The 20,248-nt window shown below is 37.8% G+C and overlaps 1 protein-coding gene across 2 annotated transcripts; it reads right to left on the bottom strand.

The window, feature by feature from the left end:
• Positions 1-5,498: 5,498 nt before the first annotated feature.
• C3H5orf51 (chromosome 3 C5orf51 homolog) lies at positions 5,499-15,858 on the bottom strand. 2 transcript variants are annotated; one of them, XM_032898828.1, is made up of 6 exons: positions 15,585-15,855; positions 12,245-12,351; positions 11,350-11,496; positions 9,391-9,522; positions 8,372-8,486; positions 5,499-6,170 (listed from the first exon to the last, which is right to left on the bottom strand). In XM_032898828.1, the coding sequence occupies exons 1-6, from the start codon at positions 15,682-15,684 to the stop codon at positions 5,887-5,889; spliced, it is 885 nt and encodes a 294-aa protein (XP_032754719.1). In that variant the 5' UTR covers positions 15,685-15,855; the 3' UTR covers positions 5,499-5,886. The 2 variants fall into 2 exon arrangements, with proteins under 2 accessions (XP_032754719.1, XP_032754720.1); XM_032898829.1 differs by lacking the exon at positions 11,350-11,496 and having other exon boundaries at positions 15,585-15,858.
• Between the last annotated feature and the right edge of the window lie 4,390 nt (positions 15,859-20,248).

Below are 20,248 nucleotides of genomic sequence, written 5' to 3'. Positions count from 1 at the left end.
GTTTAGAACAACTACAAAAAAATGTAAGTACACTAAAAAAATTATTCAATGACCTATCAAAAAAGGACAAAAGAAAAGATAGAAAGAAAAAAAAACAGTATGTGGTATTCTTAAAAGCGAATTTTTAATCTTTTAAAAGTAATGTCGGGGTTGGGGATTTAGCTCAGTGGTAGAGCACTTGCCTAGGAAGCGCAAGGCCCTGGGTTCGATCCCCAGCTCCGAAAAAAAAAAAAAAAAAAAAAAAAAAGAACCAAAAAAAAGTAATGTCTATTCCACTAACTTTAATCATAATCTAAAAGAAATTTAAGAAACCAGAGGCAGACTATATAACAAAATATTAATAGCACCGGATATACTTTCTCTAGGAAAGACACGAATACCTGTTTCCCTACAGGTGTCAAGTCTCTTTCAAGTAGATTACCTCACTTAATCTAATCCCCAAATCCATTTCACAGCTAGACTTCTTCGCAATAATACTTCCAATTTAATAGTCTCATGTTAAATTATTTAAAATCTTTTAGGATAATCTAGGTAGAATGACTACACTACACCCCAGTAAGAAAAATACATTCCAAATAACCTGAGGTGTAAAATCCTGTTCTGGAGAACAAGCAAATAATCTATCTTAAAATCACTGTCAACCTTTAACTCATTACCATTCCAAGACCTGTTTTTCTGAAAAGTTAAATTTCATCTTCTATATACAACTGATTTAATATCAATTGTCAAAATGTTCTACATCTAGTCCATAGGATGTATAAAAATTAATCCCATTTTACAATCTTTAATGTAGAAGGCAAAGGCCACATCTTTAAAAAACACACTAGGCTACAGAAAATAGTTGCTAGTACATAAATATTAAAATAATACTCAGCAATATATACCAGCATGTGACAGTACTTAGTGCTCAGTGGTGGACCCTAGCTGCTTCACTCAAATGGAGTACCTGAGGATCTAAGTGCAAAGTAACAGAAACTCAATACAGCGTGATGCTGGGCAGCTGACAGTTTGTCAGTACCTACACTTAAAAATGATTATTATTCTCTATGACATTGCTTAGCAATGAGTAGGTCAACCACTGCCTCAGATTATCAGGACAAGGGAAAAAGACTTATGAATTACTTATGTGGCCTTTCTCCTCCCTAAGTTGTGTTTTGTATTCAGAGAAAGAAAATTAGCATAAGAAGTCATTAAGTATAAAGAAATGAAAATGCCACTGCTTTTATATTACAAGGAAATGTTAACTATCTACTGAATGAGGAAGAATTCAGCTTTGTTATAGAAATAATTGTTAAAAGTAAGATATGGCTCAGTACTTAAGAGATCCTCCTGTTCTTGCAGAGGATAAGAGTTGGGATTCCCAACACACCATCAGATAACTTATATTCATCTCTAACTCCAGTTCCGGGGATCTAAACTCTAGCCTCCATGGGTGTGTGTGTGTGTGTATGTGTGTGTGTGTATGTGTGTGTGTGTGTGTATGTGTGTGTGTGTGTGTGTGTGTGTGTGTGTATAATAAAGACTTAGTAACTGATATAGAATTACAGTTAGGAAATGACAGGGTTGTGATTTAACTCAGGCCTTCTAGTTCCAGAACTCACAATCTGAATCCTTATGCTAACCTTTTTGAAAGTTACTAGGACCAGAAGGAAGGTATTCAGAAATTAGGACAGTATAAAAGAAAGTAAGAAACAAGTAGGGGAATGTCACTTTATTTTATTAATCATATGCTCCAAAACACTGTAGCTGGAAAATGTCACTAAAAGTTGCAAAAACAAAACTACTAAACGCTGGCATAATACATAATGAATACTTTTAATTCTGGCTATCTTAAGCTTATATTGATATAATACTTCTATATTTCATTTTATATTAAATGAATTCAGGGTAAGTAATACTAGAGAACTATGGAATCCTGGATACTGTGGCAGATGAAGTATCCTCATGGAGTTATAAAAGGGCCCAAGGAGACAAGCAATGTACAAGTAGACCATGTTAGTAGCAGTGGGTTTTGAAAACATCATGAAGATCACTAAGAACACCTTCAGACACAGTTGATACTTTAATGAACATCACAATACTGAGCACGAGACTGAAGCTGGGAATGTATCTTTTATGGTGCCCTCTTAGTCATGACTTTCACCTCTCTCCACTGTATGCAAAGGTAAGAGGATGTCACCATATGCGCCTTAACATCAAATAATGCACAGCAGCCAGACAGCCTATAAACATAGCAAGAGACAGGCTCTTAAATCAAGTCTTAAAGTCTGCTCCACATCAGGAAATCCATACTGAGTAAAGAATGATAAACGTTTAAGGATTGTCGAAAATCCTATAACATTTTACATTTAATGAACAGCAGAAAATTCAAACTGAAGATAAATTTTTACTAGAAGCAGGAAAGCAAAAGCTACCAAACACCAGCATGATATAATACATATGTTGTGTCTATATTAAGTACCTCTTAATGTAATGTTTCACACAACACTACCTCATATTGTGTTTAAGATATATAGGAAGTAATGCTAAAGACACTATAGAGTTTTGGTTTCTGTGGGCAGATGTAATAACCTTATAGAAAATAGAAAAGGGAACTGGAGGGTAGAAAGAAAACCACTTGAGATGAATGAAGAACCCAAGGCTTTAGGCAGCATGCATTAGAAACAGATGAGAAAGACATAAATACAACAAAAGGAGAAGATCTTAAGCATAGGAAAATATCTGAGTGTACTGAATACAAGGCATGAGAAACAACAGGATAGAATTTGAAGGCAGCTTAGATGGAACTTTCTAACTACTCTACATACAATAGCACCCATCTCCAGTCACAGTAGTCCTTACACCCTGCTAAGGGCATTACAGTGTTATCACTTGGCATCCTGTACAGTCGCCTCCACTAAAAGCTCTATAACGGGAGGGGGGGGTGCTTACACGCTATATCCTCAGTGCCTAGGACAGAATACAACGTGTTGTAGGCAAACATTAGCTGTTGAAAGAATCTATTATAGCTTATTACTGTTCTTATGTGGAGTATTTGTTATTTTGAGATTACTTCATTCTAAATAAAACAACTTACTCATCAAGATTAAATTAATAAAAAAAGATGTATTTTCCTTTTATAACACCACCATAGAAAGTGCTACAACTATTATGGTCTACAAATTGTTCTTCAATTGTTTGGGGAAGGGGAGTAAATTGTACAAAAAGCACCCAGAAATACCCTCATAATTATACCAACCAGTGAGCACACAAAGGTCATAAAGGCAAAAATGGAAGTTCTCAGCTTCTGAAGACAAAGTCTCATTTTCTCAGGTTCAGTGTTCAATTAACACTTTACTCCTCCGAGGAAGACATACTCCCTTTTGCTGTATCAACCAGTGGTATAGAGAGCATGGCAGTTTGGAATGCAATAGCAGCAACCCTTTTGTGCAAAGTTTGGCATTTCAAATCATGCCTCATTAATTCAAAAAAACATTACTACCTACCATGCAATGAACAGTGTATGCAAAGATAAAATTTTAAGATATGAAGTTCATCCAGTAGTAAAAAAAATAATTACAATACATTGTACTGTGGTGACATGGGAAAGGAAGAGAGAAATTAAAGAAACATCTAACTTCTACTGGAAAGGTTGAAATACTGTGCCTTTCGACACAGTATTACTAATGGTAGTCACACCAGTAAGGTATTTATCTGACCACAGAGAAGGGCCCAGCAATAATGACGTCTCTAACAGTACTAAGGCTGTAAAACGTAAGTACTTGGGAAGGTAGTGGAAGCATTTGATTGATTAGGACTCAGTAAAGAAACCTGTGCTTCTAAAATTCACATTAAAGATTTAGAAAGCTACGATATTTCCCTAATAAAACTTGCTAAAATGCTAGGTTACATAAAAATCTTGGTTGTAAAAAGACAGGCCAAGAGTTGTGGCAGGGACTGAGGGATCTCCCTTGGCTTCCACTGCTTACTCAGAACTTTATAAAAAAGAAGCCTGGATTTTGATGTCTGAAAACTGCTAGTCTAGAACACAAAAAAGAGTCTATGCAGAAATAAGGATGGGAGGTGGGCCTTCTATTTGCTATCTGGGAACACATACAAAACAGGAGGGAAATGAAGCAGAGATTTCCATAAGAGATGAAAATTTGTTATTTGCTCATATTGAACTTAAAAAGACCATGCAGCTAGTATTTGTCAAAGTGGAGACATTTAACAGGGAGTTAAAAATAAAATTCAGAGAGCAAGGAGACTGGGATTCCAGTTCCCAGAAATCAGCCTGACAAAAGCCATGATGGCTGTGAAAAATACTGCTTACCATGAGTATTTAGAGTAAAGAAAAAGAGAGAGAAAGAAGGGAACAAAACTTTTATAAGGACAGGCAGAAACTGAGAAACTACAGGAGAAACAAAGGAAATAACAAAGATCAGTCTTCAGCAGAAAGCAGGCAACCTCTCTCCTTTAAAACAGAAAAGTGCATAAATGAGTTGATTCTCTCAGAATCTAAACTTCCTGTGAAAGAAAAAGGGTAGAAGTGACCAATGAACTTTGACTCTACCATAGTGGGAGGGGGAGGCACCTTAGTAGCTTGCAGTTAGGGTTTACAGGAAGTCACATGTGTAGCAATATACTTTTAAGGACTGCATGCCTTCCATAAAACTCAGTCTCCTAAGAAGGAATGGCTGACAAGATAATACAGTGTGAGAGCCTAGAAGGAATGGCTGACAAGGTAATACAGTGTGAGAGCCTGCCAACGATGACTCAAACAGATAAGACAGAAGAGGAAACAAGGGAGGACAGTATTCAGGTGATACCCTGTGAAGGGTAGGGCAAAAAAAGCATGAAAGAGGTTCACTGTTCAAGGTTAGAGCACTGGAGAGAAGCCTGTGAAGGTTGAAAGCTGCAGAGAAAAACCAATAAAACCAAGGAAATTTTGAAAGCTCGAAAGATGAGAATTGTCATCATTTACTAATATTTAAGACTTCAGAAAGAGAAACTGAGTGTGGTTCCTGCTTAGGTGCAGTTACAGAAATGACTGGAATGTGAAGATGCCACTGGGACAAAAGTCTAGTGCATCGGAAGGTATCATACAGACCATCGCAAGACGACAACAGGATTTGAGGTAGGCAGAAAAACAGTGAGCAAGACAGCAAACTAGGCTCTTTGGCCTTTAGCATTTCCATCCTACTGAAAGGCAAAAATATGTAAAGTTCATTATATGCAAAGGTGTGCCCTAAAAGCATCTGAACTAATGGGAGACTCCTCTACACTGACTTTTACCTTCATTATTGGAAAACCATGCAGTTTTTATTTTAAGCAAAATAAAATAATTTATAAAATGGATAAGTAAATAATTTAAGTATTATTACTAATGCATAGCAAAATAAATACGATTCATTTTTAAAATATTTTGATGTTTAGATTACTGGAAATGAAATCTAATTATTAGTCATAATCTTCCAATTGCCTACATTGATATCTATACCATATATTTGACACAAGGAGAAAAACTGATTTTCATCTTTGAAGTATGCATACTTCAAAATAAGGAGATTCTGTGTTACATATATTTTAGTACAATAAAAAGTATAACATAAAATATTAGAAAACAACTGTCCGTCTACATTGGGTTCCTCCTTACCAGTGGCAGGTTTACATGTAGTTCAGGTTCAGTGCGAATGGCACATATGCCATTTCAGAAATCAGAGAATACTTTCTTCACAGACCCAAGCCTACAGAGGGAAAGGGGACAGCACTGGAGAGGCGTGGTCACGCTGGGCATCGTTATGTAGTGTAACAGTCTCAGGATCAGTGGAGTACATCTCTGTTTCAGAACCGTCTTTCCCACGTCAGCAGTCTTTGCTTCTTTCCAGCTGAGACCTACATGAAGGCCTAGCTACAGCGCTGCTGGAAGAAGCCTAAGATCTGCTTCGCGTTGGTGGTGTTCCACTCCTGCTCCTTCAGAGGTCCTTCACACACCGACACGTATTTCTTCAAAATCTTTTCTCCTACTTCTCGAAAATCCAACGGTTCTCTGTGTGTGGTGCAGCTTGTTCCAAAGACATCGGTGTCAACTTCATGGTTTCCTGACTGGTGATCTGTGCAGTGCTTTACTCCCCAGTAGCACATTTCTCCACTGTACATCATAGCCAGCACATGAATATCACTAAATATTCCTGGGAAGGACAGGCAGAATTAAGGTTATAGTGTTCAGTTACTGGAACACTAACGAACCTTTCCATATCATTTACTAACCTGGAGAAGGCCACTCTCACTAGCACAGTCCTAACTTAGCATTTCTCTCTGACCTAGAAAAGTTCAGCCCCCAGACCAAGCAGAGTACTGTCAGACAATTTTTTAAAACCATTTAAGTGTGCTTACTTAACATTTCTAGGAGCCCCTTTTAGGACCTTTCTTTGAGAATTAATTTCACTGGTGGAGCCCTTTTAGATTATACCCTAAATTCTGTATACAACTTCAGACCTCTCATGAATTCCTTGAATCATGCTTGTGAACACAAATGAAAGATGCTCTATGACATGTTCTATACTTGAGTCTACCGTTAGTCTCATGTGTCTTCATGTATTTGACAGGCTATACAACTCTAAATTATCACAGATGATGACATCCAAAATGCTTTGTATCGCTAGGAAAAAAAATACCCATGACAATTTCCATCAGAAGGTGACTATTCCTTTAACATTATTCCCAGCAAGTGCATAATTAAATATTTATTACCAAAGCATGTTAATTTGTTAGAAACATAAATTACTTAGGTAGGTCAGAGGTAGTAAGAACATTTGTTATTCCAATAACCTTGGAGGTAGACAAGATTACAGTTGCAGACCAGCTTCCTATAAGGTTAACCTAGGCTATACAATAAAACCTTATTTCAAAAACCCAGAAGATTAAAAAGTAAGTAATTGAAACAAAGACAGGTATTGAGATATATGATCATTCAACTTAAGGTCACTTAATACAAATAGATGATTTATTCTAATGTATAACTACTTGTGTAGTAAGGAAACTTAGCTCAAATTAATGATCATGGTAACTTCACATGTTGGTCTAAATAAGAATGGCCCCTATAGGCTCACATATTTGAATGTTTAGTCACTGAGGGGTTGCACTATTTAAAAAGATTAAGGGTATGGCCTGTTTAGAGGAGGTGTGCCACTCGGGAGTGAACTTTGAGGGTTCAAAACCCCATGTCAAGCCCAGAGCCTTGCTCTCTGCTGGGCCCAAGCTCTCTGACTGACTGTCTGTCTCTTTCTCTCTCTCTCCTTCTCTCTCTCTGCCTGCTCCCTATGGATCAGGATATAGCTCTTAGCAACTTCAGCAGCACAAGGCCTGCCTCCCTGCTTCTACCATGATGATAATGGACTAAACCTCTGTGACTCTAAGCAAGCCCCCAATTAAATGTTCTCTTTCATAAGAGCTACTTGTTGCTCATGGTGTCTATTAGACACACCTATCAGTGACTATGAGACACACCTAAAACAACTCAATAGAACTACAACTAGGATGGCAGCAGAATTCAGTTCTGCTGTTTTAAATGTACCAAAATCCCAAAATTTGTTCTTATAAATTGTCATCTTCAAATTCTTCCTAAAAACAGTGGGAAGTGAAGTAAGAGAGAGGTTCAACAAAATAGCTGACTCACTAAAGTATCAACAAAAAGTAATTAGAGGAGAGCCAAATCTGCGGTTTGCATTCATGAGAATGAAAAAGCACGCTACATTATGCTTTCTATGTGTAAAATAAGTTCTATGTATCAAGGACATAAAAAGCCCAAATGTCTATCCTCTTTAAAACTTACTTCCAGTATGACATTAACAGCCAAATCTGATTCCGGTCAAAATAAAAATAAGCAAAAGTAATATGATACATTAACTCTCTCAAGCTTATCTCCAGCTCTGGGATCCTCTTCTGGCCTCCATGGGTACCAACATACATGCATATCCATTCACCCACACACAATCACAATCACATGAATAATAGTTTATATGTGTTGCATACATAGATTATACACACCATATATATATAACATATATACACACATATGTGTGTGTATGTATGTCACAGCTTACTATGTACCTCTGGCTGTTCTGGAATTTACTATGTAGATCAAACTGACCGAACTCACAGATCTACATCCCTCTGCTCTTGAGTACTGAGATTAAAGACTTGTGCCACCACATCTAACCAAAACTAAGTATTTTAAAAATGTTTTTTTACATTATATGTAAAGATTTTAATACTTGAATTCATTTAAAATCTAGCATGAAATTTAAATGAGATAAAGTTAGCAAGCTTTCTAAAATCTTTAAAAAAAATTTCAACCACTTAGAAAATTTTAACAAAAAAACCACATTACCTGTACTCAGTAATTTAGCTGTGTCTAGGTCTTGGAAAGAAACACCTTCATTTAACTGGACAGGGCATCGATAATTTAGCATCTGTAGCAAGTAATTGATCCCATCAACCAGGTACTAAATAAAGAAGCCAAATAAATTAAAACATTACACAAAGAACTAGAAAAACAAGTACCCTTTTCTCATTCTTTACTCAAAATTACATAGACTGACATATAGGTACATATAATTACTATTACATTCCAATGGCATTTGGACTCAGCACTCTAAGACTGTCCTAAAATTAAACCCCCAAATACAAAAATATGAATCAAGAAAAAAATGTCAACTACAAACGCATGCTGCAGTAATACATTTGTTCAGAAATGTTATCAAAGGATAAATACTGTAAAGATGGATTAAAAAGAACTTTACTAATATATATGGAGTTTCATTTGTTTTGTAATACTTGGAACTGAACCAAGGGCATCATGCATGCTAGACAGTACTCTAACAGGAGACTAAATTTTCAGCCCTTTCTATGATTCAGTTATATTTTAACTAAATTTTTCTACCAGAATGTATAGCCTTCCAAGCTGATGAAATCTATAGGTACATTTAGACTGAGCTAGAATTCTTAGTGACACGGTACTAAGATCCATGTCTCTATACTACTAATAATAATTGTTAGAACAGAGATAAATCACAGGCCACACTGTTTTAAGAGCAGGGTCATACAGATTCTTCAGGGGTATCTTGTCTACAAAGAGATATTCACAACAAGATTATTTCAACCAAAGAAGATATTTAGAAATAAATAGCTTTATCTTCCATTCAGATGAACATAAAGATCGAGAACCTAAGAAACTCACTCAGTCAATGATGACATCGTTCACTGCCATCTTAGTCCTCACAGCAACGCCAGAGCCTGTGAGCCTGAACTGTGCTCTGCTAGTGCAGACCTCTCCTCTCACCACCTTATAAAATGCTCTGAATCCTGGAGATGTCAACAATCAAAATCATAACTGATTTTTCTTTTTACCTTTTGAAGCAAATTAGATTTTCGCAGGAGCCACTCCCTTCTCTTAGTCAGAGAATGGCAATACATATACAGCAGGGCCCCTCGTCTCCAAGAAAGGCACTCCAGTAGCTCATCCCCAAGCAAATCACACAGCTACAAGGAAAAATAAAAGGAATAACCACAAAGAAAAGCAATAGTTCTACAGATGTCAAAACTAAACAAGTAAAAGCCCTCATTTCACACAGCCTGTCCAAGTTAGGTTACAGTGGAAAACTTACATTTGAATTAAGTAGAAATACTGTAGTCTGTTGGTAAATATACATCAAAATAATTCTGTAATTTACAAATAGTTTTATAAAATACCTTGAAATTACAGTAGCAAATTCCACTACTATTATTTGGAAAATGCAAAATTCATTATCTCATTAAAAGATATCATTTTAGAAACACATTAATTTGAGACTGTATCTTTTCTCTAGAAATAGGAATTAGACCAGAATAAAAATTAAATTGCTAGAATAATGAAAAGCTATATGCAAAAAATAATTTTAATAAATCGAAATGTTTGTAGTGGTATGGCTTTTATATCTTGGTAATCTACTCTTCCTGCTAACCTGTCTTTTTTTTTTTTTTTTTAAGGTATACTTATTTATTTATTTATTTAATGTATACCAGTACACTATAGCTGTCTTCAGACACACCAGACCTCATTACAGATGGTTGTGAGCCACCATGTGGTTGCTGGGAATTGAACTCAGGACCTCTGGAAGAGCAGTCGGAACTCTCAACCCCTGAGCCATTTCTCCAGCCTTCCCTGCTAACCTGTCTTAATGAATACATAGAGCCAAGAAGAAGTGGACACTGAGCAGGCACTTAAATACAAGAAAAAGTTTACTTCAAGAAGTATTTAGTAGAGTGAGCAAGATAGCTCAGCAGATAATGGTGCTTGCTGCCAAACCTCAAGGCCTGAATTCAATTCTAGAACCTATGTGGTAGAAGAGAACTGACTCCAGCAAGCTGTTCTCTGACCTCCATATGTGTACTATGCACATGTATGTTCATGTACACATATACACCCACAAATAAATCAAAAAAAAATTAAAAGAATATCCAGGGCTAGACATGTAAGCCTACCTAAAGAAAGCAGTTAAAAATTGTGTGAACTGGACATCACAGACATAACATAAACTATCAAAGGATGAAGAAGTCATACTTTGGCAATGCCTGTCTATTTCTAAGTGAAAAAGAAGAGGGTATCAGACAAAGAACAAGAGAATACTTAAGATGACAGAGAAAAAAAAGGAAGCAGGAGATGGATGATCAGTGCTGGTAAGAAAGGTCGAAAATGTTCATTAGGATCAGGATTTTAAACAGAGAGTAAGGACAGTGTGTGGCAAGACACGATTGTAATCCCAGTACTTAGGAGATGGAGGCAGGTAGCTCTGTGAGTCTGAGGCCAGCCTGGCATACACAGTTCCAGCCAGCCAGCATTTACAGAGTGAGACCTTATCTCAAAACTGTAAGGGGAAAAAAAGGCAATAAAAACAAATGTATCAATTAGATTTTATGACTATCAAGAAACAAGACTTATAAAAGGGTCATGGGTATATCTGTGTTAGAAAAGGGTTCTGTGGAGCACTGCAATTCAAATTCCATTATATAAATATTCTAAAAGTAGTTAGTAATTTTTCCGATCATGGCCTGGAGTGTTAAGTTCTCTTCTACCACCCCCTCTATCTTCTCGAGACAGGATCTTTCTAAGTACAAGACAGTATCTTGGCTAGCCTGGAGCTCCCAGAGATCCTCTGCCTCCCAAAGTGATGGGATTCAAGCATGACACCACTACTGGCAAACCTCTTCTTTTAATCTTAACATGAAACAATGATACGCTCACCACCAACAAAAATATACTCTAAAGAACAAAACAGCAACAGGACAACACAACAGTGATCCATCATCACTGGAGAGTGCGGGACTTACTTTGGGATGCATATTGTTTTCTTTAGCTAAAATTTCTGGTTCTGAAAGAAAAGCGAGCAGCTCTTTTACTTTTTGTGGAGAACAGTCCTCAGGAAAATCCTCATCTACTAGCTTATTCTCCTCAAAATATGTCATGTCCAATATGGCCTTAAGACAAAGAAGAAATGTATCTGTAAGAGATGGTACTTTGCAGAATAAGGGAGAATTTAGTCTTGAATATTAGAAGCTTTATTAGACACTCAACTATGTCAGCACAGCATTTAAATGTGAAAGTAAGCAAACTGTTCAGCCATAAACAGGATCAGGGATAACACCATTTGAAGAAGTAAATGAAGATTCATGTTTCAACTAACGTGTTATAATTATGAAAATGTAATCAATTATTAAATTATTTGCTGTTAATAGGTGTATAACCCCTGAAACCTTTATAGATGCCGGAAGCATTACAGTCTACTTCTTTTCAATACTGAGTCTTTGGGGGATTCCCAAATATGCATCCTGCTGTCACATAAATGAAGCACGCCATCAATATATACAATTTCAGCACTGAATGCCCAGTACGCTCTAAGACTTTAAAAGTTCTTTAGTACTTGTACTTAATCTACTGGATTAATACTAAAGAAACCGGGCTATAGTGGTCACCAAACTAATCAAGGACAAGTCAATGTCCCTTCAAAGTTTCTTCAAGAGTAAAATGAATATGTAAAACACACAAAACACTCCAAGCACAATAAGTGGTACAAATCAAGATGGAGAATGACTGAAGAAAACACCCAATTCCAACCTCTGACCACCACATGAATACACATAAGTGCACAAGCACCCACATCCACATGAATACATGTGTAGACATGCGCACCCCCAAGACAGCCAGACTTCACATTTGTTTTAGTACCTGTGTGTATAGTTCCAAAAGATTTGATGGATTTGAACATTCCTCCTCTTCTCCACATAAAAGTTTCAATTTTTCTAGAGCTGCAGAGGCCCGAATTAAAAAGTGATCTGTAAGTAATAAAAACAATTATTTTACATAAATTCAAACATTTAAACCAGGAAAGCTATGCATCATAAATGATATAACAAAACTATATTGTGGCAAGATAGTGATATCTCACCTAAAACATACATAAAACCCAATCACAATTAAGTAAATATATTCTCAAAAGCAAAGGAGTGCAAGCTTTTTAGATTCACTGTTGCCATCTGTTAAATCCAGTCTACATTCTTTTTTTATGAGACATTATTAAGGAATTAAGTGTATAGCCCACTTCTTTCTTGGGTGTGTATATGTAGTGTTTATACATGTGTGTGCATGTGTAGTAAAGACTAACATCAAGGGGTCTTCCTCAACCATACACATACTTGAGGCAGTGCTTGTGATTCTTCTAGCCTAGCTAGTCAACTTGCTCTGGGAGCATTGGGATTACATGGGGACCACTACACCACTTGGCACTTACCATAGTTCCTCACACTTGCACCATAAGTGCTTAACCACTGAGCCCTCTATGTAGCTCTCGGTCTATTCTTACAATATTTCTTTTACAATGTTGACATGCTCTAAATACTTAAAATTTTACAACTTTTACTGAAATAATACAAAAATCTATAAGTTTACAGAAAAAGCTGCCATTGAATGCATGCAATTTCATAATATACTTGCTAAATTAACTAAAAGAAAAATTAATCAGATCAAATATTCACAAAATACCAGACTGTAAACAACTCTAAGTTTACTATACTTGTATTTCTAGCTGGTGTAACTACAATGACATTTTAAAGGGTTATCTTATTCATTCAAAACCTCAAAATGGCTGGAGAGATGGCTCAGCGGTTGCTGCTGACTGCTCTTCTAGATTACCTGGGTCCAAATCCCAGAACTCACATGGCAGTTCACAACTGTCTGTAACTCTTAAGATCTTATACCTTCGCAAAGACATGCATGCAAGTAAAACAGCAATACACATAAAATTGAAATAAATGATTAAAGAAAGAAAAACCTTTGAAATTGAACAAATTACCTCATTCCTTCAAAACCTATAAGAAAAAAACAAAACCCCCAATACTTCCTGCTTGTTTTCTTAGCACAATTTACCCAACTTTCCAAACTATACCATCTTAACTCAACCACCTGTTTACTACCATATTTTCTTTATGATTTCAGATTTTGAGGGCCCCGCCCTTCTGCTTCATTTCATGCAGTACATATGTATAACATATTACAAGACACAAATTCTTTAAGCATCTTTTCTGAAATACAAAACCTTTCCTAATCATCTACCTGTGGATAGACAATGTAGGAATTGGTGTGGCTTCCACAGTTACATAAAGAGATAAGCTGTTCAGTGCTGGAATAAAAATACCATCATGTTCATCAGCAGGCAGTCACTAAACGACTTTAGTTTTCCTGAATAAGCTGGTGCTTTGGAGGACGCTCTTAGCAGTCTCCACATCTTTCCTTGTGAGCAGTCTCCACATCTCCCCTAGGCCCAGAAGTACCAACCTTACTACCCAGAAAACAAAAGTCTACTGAGAACCAAAATACTCCAGACCATGGCTCTCCCCATGTGCTCTACAAGCTGTTTATATTTTTCCCTTAACTTCAGAGATTATTGTAAAAACAAAGACTTGTACTGAACTGCTGAAGTCACCGCTGAAGAGGAGTGGTTGGGTGTAGTGGTGGCGTATCTATCATTCTGGAAAAGTCCATGAAAACACATTCCCTTTGCTAGAAATATTTGAAGTAAACTGGCAAGGTAAAAAAATAGGTGACTCATATAATCTTCAGAGAAAGTCCTTCTTATGATTCCATGTAGGACAAAATCATACTGTTAAGAATGAGAAATAGATGAACAATAACAAAAAAAATGGCCACAAATACAGAGCATTCTTGGGTGGGATGATGGTTAGCGTTCTCTTATCTAGTTTGAATAAAATAGAAACTATCCTTACTAACGATTCAATAAAAACATATGGCAGTTAAGCTAAAGGACAAATCTCTGATTATATTAATTTTGTTGTATGAAAAAGGACCAAGTTTAATTCCAATACATACAATCTCATTTTAAGTAAGCCCTGCTAGTAATTCTCTGGTAAGATTAACTTCAATGTTGACTAGTAGCTTGTAAAGCAGACGGCTACAGTTATGATTTTAGTAAATTTCCAGATCTATAACACCTCCAAACAAGGCCACCTAACATTAAACTTTCCTTTCCAGGTTTCCTTTTACATCAGATCACAGAATTCTTTCCAAAAAAAAAAAAAAAAAAAAAGTTACTGTTAGGTTCAGTAATAAGTGAATAAATAAAACTACCTGAGCTCTCTGGGCTGACACATGGATATTGCTATTGCCCAGGTAGGTAACAGAGACTATAAGCCCTATGTTCCACTTGCCACAAACCAAAACATATAGCCTCAGTGTGGTCATGTTCTTCAGTGAAGAACTGATTCTGTTAATATACCAACTATTCAATCACCTGGGAGAAATGTTTCCTTATGGTCTAATCTTCGAATCTAATCACATGAATTTTAAAGCTCCTGTAAGGTGAAGGATCAACATTCAAAAACAAACAAACAAACAAAACAAGTACCATCGAACCAATTGGCAACTGAGAATTTATAAAAACCAAACTGAGTCTGATGTCAGAAAAACCAAGTATTTCCTAACCCATTTTCCCCTGTAAGAAAATAGCTAAACACTAAATGGTGCGTGGCGGGGTGGGAAAGGTGCGGGGGAGGGGGTTGCGTTTAAACTACACCGTAACTGTGTAAAATACTACTTATTTACAGTTGTACTTTGAGGTGAACACAAAGTGGAAATTTAAAAGCACTAATGAGAAAGTGAAATGTCAGGCATGTCTCTCCGCATTTACTGAATGCCAAAAAAAAAAAAAAAAAAAAACCCGTTCATTTTTGGACAGTATAAACATTCTGGAAAACGTCAATGTGTACTTTTTTATTTAAAGTCTACCCTTTTCGCAGATTCGACACCACACATCTGGTCGGATGTAAACAAAAAGAATTTCAAGGAATCTAGAAAACGCTGCCTTGGTAACACGACCTCTGAGGAGAGGTCCAATGACTGCCCAATAGGGACCGGCTCAGAAGTGCCAGCCCTCAGTGGGGCTAGGACCAAGGACCCCGCCTCGAACCGAAGGCCGCGCCTTCTAGCTACGGAGCGCAGCGGCCCCACAGGTCTCACTACCGTCCGCCCACTTCCCTCTGCGGCGTTCCCTCACCGTCTTCCCCTGCGGCTTCGCTAAGGTGCTGTATGTGAGCCTGAGCCAGGTCCCCGAGCTCTTCCACCCGCCTCACCACACCGGACACTGCGGCCGCCATGGCCAGCTCCGGCGCGCCCGCCCTGTCCACGTGACCACGGGGGCAGGAGATCACCTGACGGCCTGGATGGCGGAATGGGGGCGGAGCCCACCCTGATGGTGGGCGGAGACATAGGCTCCGGGCTAAGACCGCCCGGGCCCGCAAAGGTCGTTCCGGGTATTGAGTTCCTCCCAGTGGCCCTCTCCCTCCCACAATTCTGTGCTGCGAGGGACCGGTATGATGTAAGGGCACACCTCTCTCCCGCCTCCTCCTTTCAACCAATCGGAAGCCGGCCATGCTCCGGGCTGAACCAATAGGACGTCAGCTCTCCCCGCCGGTGCCTGGAGGTTGCAGCCACCTCAGCTGGCTGGAAGGAGGCCGATTGGAAGGTCTGGAAAGAGGATTGCAGCGGTTGGCGCTGTAGTGAAGGAGGTTAACTAAAATAAAACTTGATTGTAATGGGGGAGGTCACAAACGGAAGTCTGCGGTCGGGTGAGATTCATCTAAGATGCTAGACGTGTGTGAGGGCTGACAACTCGGCGTGCTAGCTAGAGTAACGCTTTTCCGAATTTTAACCCTGGAGCTTGTTTTTAGCTCGGATTGATCTTGGCTGGCTCACATTTAAAGTACCTTAAATGTCTTGCGCCCTAAACATGGTAGCGACCGCTCTGGGTTTTAGTTTCACCTTGAGACCCTCCTGACAAGTGTTATGTGTTCTTCCGGATTTTAATCAGCACTCAAGAGGTCAAAAGGCTTTGCATTCATGGAGGCTAATGTTTGCCGTTGGCCACGGAAATCTAATGCTGGTTTTTGTTTTTTTTTCCCCGGTTTGGCACAATATATCTTCAATAACTTTACCCTTCCCATTTTATTTTTTAAGGTTTTGTTGTAGCCTAGTAGAAAATATTAAAAGTATGAAAATAGTAATGTGATCGTTTAAGAGTGACTAACCACAGTGACTTTTCTGCAAGTGGCCATGGTGACCATTTGTTGTTGGTGGTGGTGGTGTTTTTCCTCTTGTCGTTTTATTCTAAATGTGTTCCGTGTCCTCGGTGCTTGTACTCAGAAAATGGTTTTTAATTGAAAACAATATCAACAACAAATCCTCATGTTACGTTCTAATGAAGAGTCTGAAGGCCAGGAAAATTACATTCTAAAATTAAGGTGAACTGAAGAGTGCAAATTCATGCTAGAGTGTTGACATACTGCTCAGTAATCCCAGCACTTGAGAAGCTAAGGCTGGAAGGATGCTGCCAGTTCTAGAGTAACCAGTACATCATGAGACCCAGTTTACAAACAAGCAAGCAACCCACAGAAATTAAAGACCCATATTCTAATATGCCAAACTGCACTAAATAAAATTTACAGGCGCAAGCTGGAGAGATTCCTGGCATCCACATGGCCATTTCCAACTTTCCAGGCCTCCAACTCCACAGCATCTGATGCCTCTTTTGGCCTCCATTGACATTATATACAGACATATATTTGCAGGCAAAATACCCATACACACAAAATAAAAGTAAAGAAAAAATTACAATCATGATAATGCATCAAACCACGGTATTTTAAATGAAAAGCCTTAACACTGGGAATTAGTGTTTAACTGATACTGAGGTGTGTTCATTTTCAGAGAGAGAGTTGGAAAGGATCTGAACCTAATAGTCTAGTCCTTTGTTTGCAGATAAGGAGAATGAAAAGGATGAGACTCTTAACCTTCAAACTATAGAATACATGATTCTCTGGCTTATTCAAGATCATAACAAAGTAACTTCCCATAGAAAGCTGGTTTCATTTCAGAGATACACACAGGCAACAACTTCACCTTAACTCACAATGAAGCATTTAAACACAGAACCCTTGTACTAAAAACAAAAGCATTTCCCCCTCCAACTTATAGCTAGTTCTTTTTACCTTAGGAAATGCACATGAATAGAACAAATAAAAGATAAATGCTAGATTTATTTTTAAATCTCAGATAAATTATAATGTGCCAAAACTATGACAGAAGCAAATTAATCACATTTGTGCTATCTGCCTTTTCACTAACATTCAAAATTTAGCTAAATATCCAGCAAAGAAGAAATAAATTTCTGTAGATTTTTGTGAAAGATTGAAAGCTTTTAGATTTAAAGATTTTTCAAAGGAAATCTTGCTTGTCTCTGAACTACCAGTTCTGTTACTAATACCAATGGCCCGTAACATTCTTTTGGAAACTTTTCTACTTTGACTTGGCGGTGGGGACAGACTTATTTTTTCATTTAAATATACCAAATGACTAACAATGATGTGTAAGTGTAATTACTTGCTATAGATGACTTCTATATACTAGGATTGTTCCATATTTATTTGGTTATGAACTCTGATCGATGGCACCGTGACGACAACAGTAAATACTTGTGGCATAACCCCTGCCCGCCTACAGTTTATCTAGTAAAGCAGTATAGAGATAGTAACAACACACAGCGAATTTCAATTTTTTTTTTTCGTTTTTTCGGAGCTGGGGACCGAACCCAGGGCCTTGTGCCTGCTAGGCAAACGCTCTACCACTGAGCTAAATCCCCAACCCCCGCGAATTTCAATTTTTAGAATTGTGGAAGGCACTAGGAAGGAAAAATAAAGGAGTATTATTTAATGTGAGATACCAAAGAAAACATTCCTCAGGAAATGATATTGGCACCTAGATGATGATAAAAGTAGCCAATGAGGAGCGATAGTTGCTCAGCCAGAAGCTAATGAAGAGAAAGCAAACACATGATGTTGAGCATAGTTATAGCTTTCAGTCTAGTTCCAGACTCAGGCAAGTGGTGAGCTAGAATCTTGAATTGAATAGCAAAATCTTGCTAAGAAAGGGAATGGGGCAAGGCCTCGTGGTAATTTGAACATAGAAAATTCAACTTAAGGAATTATGAAGCATTAGAATGACAGTGTATCTTTAATAAGAAGAAAGATCTGAAGAGTAAAAGTCACAGAAGTAGTTGTACTCATGGGACAAAGATTCAGATCTTTCTGGAGACCTCATGTCCATAGTTTACTGGGTGGCAGTAAGTCACTGGTTCACTTCAGAAAAATGTCCTGGAACTCTGTTTCCTGAAATTTACTTTAAAGAAAAACAAAAATCCTCTAAGGCAGTGGTTTTCAACCTTTCCAATGTGATGACCTTTTAATACACCTCCTCATGTTATGGTGACCCTTTACCATAAAATTTTATTGCTATTTCAGAACTGTAATTTTGCTGCTGTTATTAATATAAATATCTGATATGTGACTCCTGTGAAAGGATCATTTGGTCTCCAAGAGTTTGCGCCCCACAGGTTGAGAACCACTGGCTCCAAGGTTTTAGGGAAATCTGTTCATGGACAAGTATCTCACAGCAGGCTCACTAGTTTAAAATCTCCCAAGTGATTGTTAAAGCAAGCTGGCAGTTGTTTTTTTTTATAACAATTTATAGCCCAGAGAACTTGGGTTATCTATCTTTGGTAGGAGCCTGGTACCAGCAAGCTACTCATTCACTGCCAAGAAAGTGCACTCACAACCAGGAAAGACCTTTTGCCTCCTATATCACCTTTCTAATTCCCTCTACAATCAAATCATTTAATATCATATCTGCTGACAAAAGTAAAAAATTAAAGGGTCCAGATATGCTTGCACAAGTAAGCCAAGAGGTTAAGTTGGAGGTAAGAGGCAAGAAATCTGACTGGTGTGGAACAGAAGAACTTACAAGATTCAGGAGATAACATACGAAAGAGGTCTTGAGTTGGGAAAGAGCTTAGCACCTTGGAAAATGAAAGGAAGCCAGGCAAAAGCCAAGAATGGAAGAGAGCCAACAGGAAGGTGAGGCCTTAGAGCACATGTAGAGGTTATATCAAGAACAGAGGCCTTCCTCTTAACCACAGGATGGATTCCAAAATGTATGTAAGCCCCAAGTTGGCCATGCTGTTAATTGACTACAGGACCTTAATTTCAACAAAGTGGCCTTTGACCATATCATCCTAATGGACCAACAGGGGGATCAATTTATGTGAACCCGAATCCGTATGCTATCTTTGCTCTTTCACTGTATGATAACCAGAAAGCAAAATAAAATCTCTAGTCCTCAAGTTGTTCATTTATTGAGTGAGGGTCAAGCAAGATAGCTATCTATTCATCAAGTTGTTGTGGGGGTTAAATTAAAGGATCTGGGTAAGGTGTCAGTGTGTTTCCCAATATATAGTGATATTACGTAAGAATGAGTAAATGGTATTTAACTCCTGGTTGACCTCAGACATAATCTACTGGATTATATCTTTTCTTGTTGTATCCCATGGCTGACAAATTCTGCTGTTGAAAGAGTTAGCTGAAGAGATGGGCTCTGTGAAAGTTTAGACCTTTACTCTCCCTGGAGGAAGCAGTGCTTCTTTAAACCCACAATCAGTTCTGCTTGTATCCACACGTACATCTAAAGATTTCATCACGAACCTCCATGCCATAGATTTAGCAATAAAAAGACGTGACTCGATACTTGCTATAACTTGAATGAATCTCAAGGGAATGTTGAGTAAGAGAAAACAATACAAAGCCTGAAAAGTATATATGAGTTCATTTACTG

This window comes from Rattus rattus, chromosome 3 (assembly GCF_011064425.1).
Source record: "Rattus rattus isolate New Zealand chromosome 3, Rrattus_CSIRO_v1, whole genome shotgun sequence".
NCBI lineage: Eukaryota > Metazoa > Chordata > Mammalia > Rodentia > Muridae > Rattus > Rattus rattus.
This window is presented reverse-complemented; position numbering and strand designations above follow the sequence as displayed.